General features: G+C 60.5%; 1 protein-coding gene across 5 annotated transcripts in view; it reads right to left on the reverse strand.

Annotated features, from left to right (window-relative positions):
- Positions 1–13,211, reverse strand: part of SHANK1 (SH3 and multiple ankyrin repeat domains 1) — a 55,191-nt gene that overhangs the window by 14,006 nt on the left and 27,974 nt on the right. For 4 of the 5 annotated variants that reach the window (XM_053210905.1, XM_053210907.1, XM_053210904.1 and 1 more), the window contains 7 exons: positions 5,905–5,987; positions 5,570–5,694; positions 4,868–5,003; positions 4,503–4,583; positions 3,930–3,953; positions 3,653–3,721; positions 3,105–3,223 (listed from right to left, as the gene is read on the reverse strand). In XM_053210905.1, the coding sequence (XP_053066880.1) occupies positions 3,105–3,223; positions 3,653–3,721; positions 3,930–3,953; positions 4,503–4,583; positions 4,868–5,003; positions 5,570–5,694; positions 5,905–5,987 (637 nt within the window). The remainder of the gene's footprint in view (positions 1–3,104; positions 3,224–3,652; positions 3,722–3,929; positions 3,954–4,502; positions 4,584–4,867; positions 5,004–5,569; positions 5,695–5,904; positions 5,988–13,211) is intronic. The other variant, XM_053210906.1, reaches the window with a different exon arrangement.

The raw sequence follows: 13,211 nt of genomic DNA on the forward strand, positions 1-13,211 counted from the left end.
GAAGAGAGTGCAGGGTGAAGGGAGAGGCGCCAGATTGGCACGCGAACAGAAGACACCTCTAAGTGGAAGAGGAGGGATCAAATAACGGGTTAGCTTGACACAAAAGGGGTCAGCGTGGCAGAGGAGACGCCAGACTGATGGAGAAATCATAATAGGGTCTGAGGAGGCGGTTGGACTGACTGCCTGAGGGGCACACTGACTCAAGGTGGGACAGGCTGACCTCCAACGACGAACGCGGAGCGTCCCCTCCCGCGCAGCGGGGGCAGCCAATCAGAGTGCCCGGGTGCGCGTGACGTCACCGGCTGCGGGCAGACTCCTCCCCAGCGGCTCCGCCAGAGGTCCAGCCCTCCTCCTGTGCCACCTCGTGGGCCGGTGGTGGGTCTGGGGCCTCAAGGGCAGAGTGCGTGCCCAGGCTGGAGGCTGAAGATGGGCTGAGAAACGAGTGCCAGGGAGACAGCCCCTGAAAGGGGTGACGGGGGAGAGAGCGGAGGGAGAGACAGACGGAGAGACAGAGACAGGCAAAGGCAGACAGATGGGGAGAAAGAGACGGAGATGGGGATTCAGAGCCGGGGGTTGGGGGAGGGCAGGAGGGGAAATGAGACAGCGATGGCAAGAGAGAGCGCCCCAACAAAGCAGGAAGAGAGGCAGTCCTGAGAGGCCCTGAGACCGGGAGGGCCAGGCAGGCCCCAGGAGGCAAAGAGTCAGAGAATGGGACCAAAAGGGTATGGTCACAATAATCAGGGGGAAAACGGAGTCCACAGAAAGGCTGAAACTGGCACCCAGACAGAGACTGGGCAGAAGTGGGGGACAGTAGTGGGATGACCCCTTGGAGTCAGTGACCAGGCAAGAGACAGAGCAGCTGAGATAGCCAAAGCCTCACAGAGGGGAGGACAGATGGATGGACAGCAGAACCCTAGGAGGAGACAGCCCAAGAGGCACCTCGACCGACCTACGGTGGACCTGCCTGGGGTCTGCACCCCCACTGTGGGCATCGGCAGGTCCCTCAGTACCGCCCCCTCCCCACCTTATTGGCCCACGTCTGGGCCCATCTGGGGGATGTCTCTGGAGCTCAGATGGTGAATTCTGTGAGGGCTGGGATCTTGTCTGGCCGTAACCACGGTTCACACGGGGAGGGGCTGGCATGCTGGCTGGCTGGCACTTGGTGGATACGCCACGCGTTTGTTGTATAAACGAGAACGGGACTCGCCCTCTCTGTATTTTGGAGACTCTGCACCTGAGATGCCGTTGTAGGATCTCTGGGGGGCACGTGCAAGGCTCACTGGTAAGTCGTTGTGGGGTCTCCAGTTTATTTTATGGCCTAAGAGGGCTCAGCGTCTATTGAGAGCCTGCTGTGCTAGGAGCTGATCTCATTCAATCCTCAGAAAGACCCGCAAGATTGGCTTTAGCCCCACTGTGCGGAGCGGGAAACTGAGATGCAGAGAAATGGAGTAGTGTGGTCCAAGCAACACAGGAAGTCAGAGGAGGTCAGGATTGGAAGGCAGGTCTGCCTGGCTTGACTGCTTGTGCGCTTCCTTCTGTGCTGACCTTCGGGGGAGGGATGGAGGCAACAAACGGAGCTGGTCTTGGCCAGACCCGTGACTGTATCCCCAATAGAAATCACGGATATTTCCATATCCCATCACATGGTTGCAGATTTCTTGAAATAGTGTTTATGCTCCTCATGACTTTTACGTTAGAGGAGTTAAGATCCATCACGAGGTCTTGGTGGCTAATGTGTTGACAAAAAGGCACCAATATTACTGTATCACAAGTTTTGCTTTTACTGTGTGCGTGTGTGCGTGCGTGCGTGTGTGTGTGTGTTTAAGTAAGCTCTAGGCCCAACGTGGGGCTTGAACTCGTGACCCTGAGATCAAGAATTGCACGCTCGACTGACTGAGCCAGCCAGGCACCCCACGAATTTTGCTTTTCAAAATACTTTGAGGGGCGCCCGGGTGGCTCAGTCGGTTAAGCGTCCAACTCTTGGTTTCGGCTCAGGTCATGATCTCACGGTTCGTGAGTTCAAGCCCCGCGTTGGGCTCTGCGCGGACAGTGCGGAGCCTGCTTGGGATCCTCTCTCTCTGTCCCTCCTTCTGCCCCTCTCCTGCCTCTCAAAATAAATAAACGAACTTAAAAAAAATATTTTGATAACTGTAGTATCGGTGTAATTGGCTTCTTTTGTTTCCTTATGTATTTTATGTTTATAAGCATTATTCTGAGGACTATCCCAGCCTTCCAAGGGGGATCCATGGTCCCCCAAAAGCCAGAGAATCTGGTTTTAGAGTAAATAGCCCGTTGGCCACCGAGTGGTGGGTGCGGCCTATGGGAAGAGGGGTTCAGAGGTCAGGGTCAGAGGGCAGGGCCTGAGCACAGAAAAGTAGGAAGCGCTAAGAGAGAGGAAGGGTGGTGTGTGACCTTTGGAGGAGAGGCTGGAGGGTGGGAAGAGGCACCAGCAGGGCTGGTGGCCCCATGAAGGGGCCCGGCCCAATGACAAGCCCGCCAGCTGAGGGACCAGCAGGCCCGCCAGAAGAGTCAGGGCCATGGATCCAGTTGAAATACTGCCTCCCTCTCTGAGCCTCAGTTTCCCCTCTGGAAATGAGCTAATAACCGATCCTACAAATGAATGAGATAACCCATGTGAAATGTAGTGTCCAAAATATGATCAACGCCCACGACACTCTGTCACAGGGAAAAGCAGAGCGGAGACAGAGCTAATAATTAATATTTGAATAACCCCCACTTGTTGAGCACCTATTATCGTGTGCTGGGCCTCTGCCAGGGACTGCCATCCAGGACATCGTTTTGCCTTCCCTGAGACTCTTGAAGTGGGACAGAGATGGAGGAGAGAGCGTGAGGAGCAGGGGGTGAGGGAACAGGAAGCAAGATTTAGGAGGAGAATCAGGAAGAGGATGGGCAGGGAGGAAAGGGAGCCCCCAGAATGGGGAGAAAGGAGGGGACCCAGGAAGCGCAGTGCCCCTCCTGGATCGACGGTAAACACAGTGGGGCCAGGAAGGGTTTGCAAGGAGCAGGACAGAGGTGCCAGGTTGGCGTGTGCACCCCCAGCCTCTTCACCACTACGCTCCCATCCCCCAGTGCAGGCAGCTTACCTCGGTGGCAAAGAAGCCTTTGGGCCGGTGTTTGCCCAGCGACGCAAGGCCACCAGGTCCAGGACTCTCGCTTGCGCTGATGGTCTGCTGAGCTGCCGCCAAAATTTCATCCAGTTTGTCTAAGGGGAGGCGGAAGAGGCAGTGCAATGAAGCTTGCTTTGGCCTCACCAGAGACGGAGCTGCCGGGAGCCCAGACAACGTTTTGTGTGGACCAGAAAAGGGCACCCATCCCCATGGACACAGTCTCCAGCCCAGAAGGCAGGGCCCAGCGGTGGGAAGAGGTGAGGGCAGCAAATAGGACAGTCGTCCTAGGAGGGAAGGTGGAGGGGTGGGGGTGGGGCAAGAGGAATTGAGGGAGAGGCTGCGGACAGAGGTGGGAGCTCATACTTGACGGCTGGGGCAAGGTTGGGGTGTGAGGTGATCGGCTCAGCTCGGAGGTGGCCAAAGGGTGCGCAGGCGGGAAGAGGGTCGGAATGGCTCCTGCACCCCAGGGGGCGTGGGGTCAGGGGTCCTGGGCAGCCCAAGGAGCCCGGGGTGGGCCATCTTACTGAGAGCCATCTGATACACGGTCCGCTTTTTCTCCATGCTGGGCACCGGCGGAGGCTGCTGCTCGTACTCTGTGGGCAAAGGATGCGGATGAGGTCCAGGGGCGCCCCGAGGGACGGGGCGGAGCGGGCTCGGCCAGTGGGCGTGGCCAGCGGGTGCGACCAGCGGGCGTGCGCAAGCGCGAGTGGGGCAGTGAAGGGCCCGGGTCGGGGAGGGGCGAGTCCGCCGGCGGGATGGGGACGGGGGGGGGGCCCCCCCGCCAGTCCTGTGCCCACTCACCACTCTTCTTCTTCCAGGGGGAGACTAGCCCGGGGGAGAGGCAGTAGAGGAGCCAAGAGTTAGGACTTCAGGGGGAGGCGAGGGGCCCCCTCTCTGGAACACCCTCCTCCCTCAGGGTAGGGGTGGTCAGCTGCCCGATCTGCCCCCTGTCAGGGGAAACGGGACCCCCCAGGTCCACTCGGCCCTGTCTGGGGAGGGGCTGGCCTTCCTTTCTGTCGGGGGAGGGTGGGGAAGCTGGTGGAGGAAGAGATAGAGAATGGGGGTGGGCGTGAGGTGGGGCAGGTGGAGAGAAGCCAGAAAGGAAATAGGGACCCGTAGGGAGGGACGTGCAGACCCAGAGAGAGACTCGACAGAGAAACAGATATAAGAGGACAGAGGAAAGTCGACTCTCAGACGCCCCTTCCCAGCGACACACACGCAGGCCACAGAGAGTCTGACCCATGGACTGGGGGACAGGTTGAGGACGAGGACCCCTGGTCACTAACAACACTAACAAACTCAAGGTCTGGTTCAGCCCCCCTTCTGCCCCTCTCCCTCCCCAGCGCCTGGACCCCAGCAGCCCCACAGGCTCACCCATCTCCTCCAGCTCTGAGGTCATGGACTTGGAACGAAGAGAGATGGCTGGGGGCGGGAGCCGCTTTGCCTGCTGGGGTGCTGGAAGGTGATGGTGGGGGCGAGGCATCAGTACCATGGACAGAAGGCCTGTGACCCCGCCCCCCCCCCCCACCACTACAGTGCTCCCGGATACCAGAGACAGCTGCCACCGGCATGCTGAGCCCTCCCCACCTCAGTTTCTCCCCGGAAGGGTCACAAACAAGCAGCCCTGGGGAAGGGAAGGCCAGTGGTGGGGACCATTAAGCCATTAGGGCTTCTGAGGACCTTAGTCTGGTGGCAGTGGGGTGCCTAGGTCTGGCCACGCAAATGAGGAGGAGAAGCACCTTTCTTATGGACAGCCTCATCCATGTCCGGGTGCCTGGTGACCATCACCACCTTGACCATCAGCGTGTTGCCCCCTTGGCGGATCATGTTCACCACCTGTCGGTGGCCGACCTTCACCACATTCTGCCCGTTCACCTGTGGCACAGATGCCCCCAAACCACACAGAGTAGGTGAGGCGAGGGATGCTTTCAGCTTCAGAGTCCCCAGCTGAGTGACCTCCTGCTTTGCCCCCTTTACAGCACCGTTGGTCATTCCTCCCTCCCCTTGACCCTCCCCCCCCACCCCTTCCCCTTACAAGGCCCTAATTTTCCTGGCCCCAGGGTTAAGGGGCTGGGCTCACCCGATTCACCTCTCTCTCCCTCCTTGTCCCCCCCTTGCAATGTGTGTGTGTGTGTGTGTGTGTGTGTGTGCACGCGCGCGCACCGGGGGACAGCTCTGTTTTCTTTTGAGATGCTTCAGAGAGGCCTTCAGAAGGAACCCCTGGAGAAAGAGGAGGCTGGCTGGGGGGCAGGCTGGGGGGATGGGAGGCCTGGTGCAAAAAGAGTCTACATTTGGGCAGCCAGATCCTGGTGTGAATCAGGAGGGGCCTGGGGATTCGTCGCCAGGGTTCCCGGCGTGGGGGGAGGGGGAAGCAGTATCTGTGCAAGGTGTGCTGAGGCTGGCACTTGGGAAGGCCCCTGGGGCCGGGGGTCAGGACTCACCTCGATGAGGAAGTCTCCCATCCGCAGTCCAGCTCGCCATGCCACGCCACCCTCATCCACGGACTCCAGATACTGCAGCGCCGGGAAGGCCGGGGTGGGGGTGAACTCCTCGATGGGGGTCTGCGCTGCAGATGGGGAGGAGCCGGCGGGGTCGGAGGGGAGGGGGTGGAGAGGCCGAGCAGGGGATGGGGCTCAGACCCAAGTCACAGAGGCCTCATCGTAGCTGAAGGACCGGCACCCTGGGGTGGGGTGGTGGGTGGGCTGGGGTCCCTTCCCCTGTCCATCCCCCTGGGTCAGAGAGCCCTTCTCCCATCTCCTCCCCGGCCGGCACTCACCCTTGGCCCCCCGGAGCACGAACCCAAACCCCTCACTGTCCTTCTTCTGCAGCAAGACTGTCTTCTCCTTAATGATGTAATCGCTGGCAAGGGGGGTGGGGTGGGGGGGTGGGGGTGGAGAAGGGATTATGAGACACGGAGTCTGTGCTCCATCGGCAACCCGGTGACCTGAGCCCCTGCTCCAGAACCATTCATCCCCCACCCCCCCCCGCCCTCCGAGGATCTTCCTCACCCACTCCACTAGTGTTTGCTTGCAGCAGCCCTGACAGGCCTCCCCCTCAGAGCCCGGGCTGCTTGCTCTCCCACTCAGCCTTTCCTCATTCATCCATCCAGGCCTCCATCCACCCATCCATTCAGCAAGCAGCTACCAAGCCCACTGTGTGCCCGCACAGCGTGAGGGACAGGGAGGTAAGCCGCCAGATCACCAGACAGCCCGCTTTGAGCTCCTGCTAGCCACTTCCTGTCGGTGACCTTGAGCCCAAGACTTTAACCTTTTGGGCCTCAGTTTCCTTGTCTACGATGTGAGGCAATAAAAGGCCCTACCAGACGAGGTCGCTGTGGGAGTTCAGTACCAAAATAGTTAAGAAGCACAGTGCCGGGCACATAGTAATCACGCTGGGTAGGATTCTTTCAATGCCTTTGGTCGAGTTACTAGGTCCAGAGGACACGTGTGCTTCCATGATACCCCTCCCAACTCCTTGACTATATATATCCTACAGTAACACCTCCCCAGGTACCCAAGCACGTTGTATCATCGCTTATTCAGCATGGTGCAATATGGTGGCTGCTACATGTATGTGGCTATTTATACGCAAAGTCATTAAAAATTAAATTGAGAGGGGACCTGGGTGGTTCAGGAGGTTAAGCGTCTGACTCTTGATTTTGGCTCAGGTCACGATCTCACGGTCCGTGAGATCGAGCCCCCGCGTTAGGCTCCGCACTGATCGTGGAGCCTGCCTGGTATTCTCTCTCCCTCTCTGCCCCTACCCCCCGCTCGCGCCCTCCCTCTCTCCAAATAAATAAAAAAACACTGAAACAAATTTAAAAATAGATAAAGATCAAATAGGGAAATTCAGTTCCTCAGTCTCACTGGCCACGTTTCAAAGTGCCCAGTAGCCACATGTGGCCAGTGGTTACCATGCAGGACAGTGCAGATACAGAACATTTCTATCACTGGAGAAAGTTCTAGCGCACAGCAGTGACTTCTCTGTTCCCTGGTATACCTCAAATGCATCTCCTTCACGCGCTGGATAGATTCCAGTAAAATGCAAATGCAAACGACCCGTGAATACGCGGATAGTCCCCTACCGCCACCAAAGCCTGTCAGCACATTTAGGTAATGGTCACATACTCAGGAGAGTTCAATGAAACCCAAACATATTCCACGAATCTCAACCCCTGCCTGGGCTCGCTCAGATAACAGCCCCAAAGCCTTGACATCACCACTGCGCGCCTCAAGATGACATATCCATTCCGTTCCAGGAACCCCAGTATACAGCGGAAATACCCAAGCACCCTGATCCAGCCCCACTCCCCTCGGCAGCCCCAGGAACACCCCCAGTCCGCCAGAACGCACGCCCCGCTGCACCCCGGGCGCCCTGTGGTCACGTCTGAGACCCGTCCAGCACAGACGCAGACCCCTCAGTTTATCCCAATAAAATCCATCAGCCCTAACACACTCCAGCAATAAGCGTGCTCCCCGCGCACTTTAATCAGCGACTCTCACGGATTCGGCAAAACAGCCCTCCACGAATACTCCAGTAGGTTTCGGTAACACCCCCACACATCCCAGTATGCTCCAATAATAACTCCCCCTCACTTGGATCTCAGTATATTCCCATAACCCGCCCCCTGAACACCATCCCAGCACACGCCAATAATACCCACTGTGCTCCTACTGTATTTCGGCACCATCCCCCGCCACACCGGCAGCCCTGTGCGCTCTCCTGACCCCACGACCTCCACTGTCGCTGTCACATCCATACATCTGGACCACAGAGACCGCATTCTGCACATGCGTGTGCACACGCAGACACGCCTAGCAACCGCTCTCGCTCCAAGTTCACCACGGTCCATTAAACGCGCCACACCCTACCTATCAGGTCTTCTTGATCTTCTCTTCAAGCCAGGGATAGGTCGCCCTTGTAGCAGGGTGGAAGGGGTGTGGGAAGAGCGGAGGGACGGGGTTTCGGAGGAGTGAGGGAGGAGAGGGGAAGAGAGGGGAGGCAGGAGGAAGGGGTCGAGGCCAAGGCCCACAGAAATTGGTTCAGAGGTCAGGGCTCCCTTGCTCCGGCCCATGCACTCTGGGACGCCCACCGCCGTCCCTGCCCGACAAATTCCACGGAGCCCTTCTGCCCTTGCTACGTCCATATCTGCTCCGGATCTCCAGGTCCCCAGCAGCCACCAGTGCCCATTCTTCATCCCTTGCTGGCAGCCGACCCCTACATCTCCCACACCTCTCCCCGGCCCCTGGCATCCCTCTTTTACCCCCACGTTACCCTCCCACTCCAGACATAAGCCTTCCTCAAACCCCCCAGCCCCCAATGTGATTCAATAAAACTCCCATATCCATCATATCCCAGGAAGAAGCACTGGCCACGTGCAAGTCAGTATCTGAAACCCTTCACAGCTAAATAACTCAAGTGTCTCTCACAGCCAGCCTCTGAGGTAGGCATAAGTGCTATTTCCACTTTATGGACAAGGAAAGAGCGGCACAGAAAGGTCAAGTAACTTGCCTAAGGTCACGCGGTGAGTAATCTTCAAAAACACAGAAGGAAACACCTGGGTAAATGCAGGTATAACATCCCCCGCTCGACTGCACTCAAATACCTCCACACACATACATCGGCCCCAAATTGGCCATGAGCTTCCCCCCCACCCACTCAGTGCCTGAAATGTATCCCAGGCTATGCCAGTAGCACGGCAATGAGTGACATTCAGTGACCCATTGCTGAATGCCAGATGCCGTTGGGTGCATTTTACATTTATTTATTCACATTGCCTCCCAACACCCCTGGGCGGGGGTGGCTGTTACTGTTCCCATTTTATCAACGAGGAAACTGAGGCACGGGGAAGTACATGCTCGAGACCACACCAGCTGGAAAAGGGTCAGAGCCAAGTGAATTCCTCACAGGCAACCCATACACCCCAGCGATGTCCAAACCCCCTCAGATCGTCACAACGCCACCTCTGTCCCTCCCTCTCAAGCGTCCCCATCCGGTATGTGCTCCTTTCTGTCCCCACTCCCGTGACTTTCTCACCCAGTCTCCAGCCACCGTGATGTTTCCCCCATGCCACCGCGTCCTCCTCCAGCCTTCCAACTGTCCTGTTGCCCTGACAGTTTCCCTCATCTCAATGTCCCCCATCCTCGGCTCCTGTGGGTGCCCCTTCACCCCTCTGCACCTCGCCCCCTGCTCCTCCACGCCATCTGAAAGCTCCACGTTGTCCCAGCCCCCCCCCCCCCATTAGCTCTCGCTTCTGTCAGCCCTCATCACACGCCACGGGGCCACCCCTCCACCTCCGACTTGGCCTCTGCACACCCACCAGCCCCTTCCCCAAAGGGTCCTCCGCAGACCTCCGGGACCTCCCTCCCCCTCCCTTGGCCTCGCCCTTCCCAGGTCTTCTCACGCCTCAGTAGGCAACCCCACCGTGTCCCCTACAGCACCCCAGGTCCCTCCCATACTCCCGAGTCCCCCGCATTCTCATCCGTGGAAGCCTCTTCCCACTTCTGCACCCTCAACTCACTTCCTCACACACCCTTCCGCCTCCTGGTACTTGCAGCTGCATTTCATTTATATTCCCTGCATCCTCTCCGTGCTCTCCCTGTGCCGCCTTGGATCCCCACCCCCAAACCCTCCTCACCGATCCTGCCTTTCCCTCTTCACCCTGTTTCCCCACACACCCCACACACCCTCTCTGCTCCAGCACCCCTGTTCCCCCCAACTTCAGGGTCCCCCACTCTCCCCTGTTCCATTCTCCTCGGCCACCCTCCGACGGAGACCCCCTGCCCCCACCCCTGCCCCAGTACTCGCTACCCACGCGACGCCCCATCCGCGCTCCTACTGCTGACTGACTACCTGCCCTGCAGGAGCACGCACAATGCTCCCCCCCAGGCCATCCTTCGGCCACCCCAGAGTGGCCTCTGGAGCCCAGCAGCCAGCTCTTGTTCTCCGGATCCCACACACAGAGACCGCAGCAGCATCCACTCCCCCCACCCCCACCCCCACCCCAGAGGTGCCTCTCACACACCCAGGATCCCACAGCCCAGAGCTCGCTGCCGTACAAGGCACCCCCTCGGGTACTGGGCCCCTCCCCATGTCCCCGGCTCCAAGCGTCTCTCCATGGCCTGCACAGAGGCCCCCCGCGCGGGGAAGCAGCCCCTTCCCGTGCTGAGAAGTAGCACACACAAGCAGATGCAGCTCCCCAGTGCAGAAGCCCGGCCGGGGCTCAGCACACCTGCCCCACACAGGCACAGACCCCCTGGAGGCAGGGAGAGGGGCACATGGGGACAGAGACACATGGAGAGTGTAGAAAAGGGGGGCCTGTGGGGGAGGGGACAGGCCTGGCATGAGAGGGGAGGTATTGGGAAACACAGCCGCAGTCCCTGGGACAGGCCCACTCCATCACACACACACACACACACACACACACACACAGTCCCCAGACAGCCTCTCTATCGCTCCAAATTGCACACAGAGACAGACACCGTCAAACAGGGACACACAGACGGACACAGCTGTGGTGGGGGGCTGGGAGCCCACCATCTCTCCATCTCTCTCTCCCACTCTCTCTTTCTCTCTCACACACACACATACACACACGCGTGCGCACACGGCTGCAGGCAGTCACACACGCACGCACATCGACACAGCCACACTGACACATGCACAGTCGCACAGTGACACGCAGCGGAAAAAGAGGAGGGGAGGGGAGGGGAGGCCGGGGGTGGGATGTGTGTGTGATGGGGGGGATGGCTGTGAATGGGAGAGAGGGGTATGAATGGGGGGACTTGCCAACTCTGCAAAGGGGTGTGGGGAGATGGGGATCAGAGGAATAGGGGCCTGGAATGTAGGTGCCTGAGGGGGAGCGCTCCACAGAATGGGGGCGGTGAGGGGGGCAGGAAGAGGTAGTGGGTTCGAAATCCCCGAGTGGGGTCCGTTTGGAGGGTCTGACTGGGGGCAAGGCTGTGGAGGAAGAGAGAAGGGGGCCTGGAAGGGCCTGGAAGGGGGCTGAGGAATGTATGCGTGTGTGTGGTGGGGGGGGCTCGGGGAGAGAGGCCCAGGGACGGGGATGGGAGAAGGATTGAGAAGAGGGGTCCAGAACGGTTTATCACTGAGAGAAGGTGAGGGGAGAGGGGCTGGAAGAGGGGCAGCTTGGGGGGGGGGGGCGGGAAGGAGTCCCAAGGCTGGGGGATTAGCGGCGGGGGGGAGGGTCGTCACAGCGGGCCGGGCCGGGGCCTCCCAGCCTGCCGCGGAGAAAAGGGGCGGCGCGCTCCGTTACCTGTAGATGTACCAGACGCTGCGCCGCCGGGGCCCCAGGGCCGGCCAGCTGGAGGAGAGCGCGGGGGGCGGCTGCGGCAGGGAGCCCCCACCGGGGCCGCCCCCGAGACCCCCGCCGCCGCCGACCGCAGACAAAGCCATCGCCGCCGCGGCCCCGGCCCCGGCCCCGGTCCCGGTCCCGGTGCCGGCCGCCCCCGCCGCCGCCGCCGCGTCCCCGTCCCCGCTCGGCCGAACCCCCGTGTCCGGGCCCCCAGGCCCCGCCTCATGCTGACCCGCGCCGGGAGGGGGGAGGGGGAGGGGGCGCGCACCCTCCCGTGGGAGGGAGGGCAGGGCCGGGGGCTCACATGCCGGGGGGCGCGGGGGCGCGGGGCGCGGGGTCGGGCCGCGGCGGGAGCGCGAGGACCGCGGACGGCGCCGGCTTCAGCACCGCGGACAGCTCCGGAGGCGGGCGCCGGGCGCGAGGCTTTAACCCCTTGGCGTCCTGCGCCGGGCGGCGGAGGGGGCCGGGCAGGGGGGGAGGGGGCCGGGAGGGGAACGCGGGGGCCCCCTTGGCGGGAGAAGGGGGAGGGGCGAGGCGCGGGGGGGGGAGGAGAAGGGGGAGGCACTTCCGGTCTGGGGCCCCCCCTTAACCCCCTCCCCCCTCCAGGGCCCTCCCGCGCAGGTGCAGAGCGAGGGAGAGCGGAGAGAGACGCACAACACCATACAAGATGCCTCGCAACCGCGTGCGGGGACGCGCGAACAGAGCCCCACTTCCCAGGCAGGGATACCACGGTGAGAGAGGCCCCAGGAGGGGACGCACAGACCCCCCCCCCCCCCATCGCAGACCGACGCATAGCGCACCCAACACAGTGTGGAAGGGCCAGGAAGGGAAGGCTAGAAACATTGAGACTGGGCCCCAGAGCAGTGAGAGACACCCCTCCCCCAAAGAAGCTCAGGAGAGGGACATACACACACCAGAGCTCACTCAAGAGAGGAGAGACCGCAGACTCCCAAGGAGAGGAGAGAGGGTGGCACAGGCCAGGACCTTACAGTTCCAGCAGGGATGCAGGGCACACAACACAGGCAGGGCCACCTCAGACAGGGTCAGGGAGAGCAGCGGGGAGGCCGAAGGGGAAGAGCCTCAGACACACCACACAGAGCAGCACATGCCGGTGGGCACAAGGAGGAGAGGAGAAGGGGAGGGAATGAAGTTGACAGGACAGAGCTAGGGAAAGGAGAAGGAAGAAGCTGAGGGTAAGAGGGGCCACCCCCCCCATCCAGCTGGTAGAGCAAGCGACTCCCAGACCAAGGCCAAGGAGAGACCCAGAGAGACACTGTCAGAGACAGGAGGCAGAGGCTGATAGGGAGATTTGGGGTGGGGGGACCTCGATACTCACCCGGTGCCCAGAGCCAGAGACGTGCCAGGTGAACACACACAATGGTCAAGCGCCTCAGACACTCCGGGCGCAGGGTGGCACCCCAGCCCCACCCTCTCTCCCCATCTTGTCCCCCCCCTTTCCCCCCTGCCCATCCCCACTGGCCAGAACACAGACACATAGGTTTGGACACATTTAATGGAAGGATGCTACAAACAAGGAGACCCTTCCCTGGATGGGGGGAGTGGTGGGGGAGGGTGTCATCTTTCAGACACCCAATTATGACCATCCCTCCCCCACAGTCTTGCCCTTCTGGAAGCCCAAGGCCTGGAATCCTCCCCTCTTCTGCCCTCCCCTCCCCCAATGCCCCAGGTCCTCAATTCCAGATCAATCGGACAGATGCAAATGCATGCACACGATTTTATGGGCTGACACGCACGCACAGTGACATGCA

The sequence above is a fragment of the Acinonyx jubatus genome, chromosome E2 (assembly GCF_027475565.1).
Source record: "Acinonyx jubatus isolate Ajub_Pintada_27869175 chromosome E2, VMU_Ajub_asm_v1.0, whole genome shotgun sequence".
NCBI lineage: Eukaryota > Metazoa > Chordata > Mammalia > Carnivora > Felidae > Acinonyx > Acinonyx jubatus.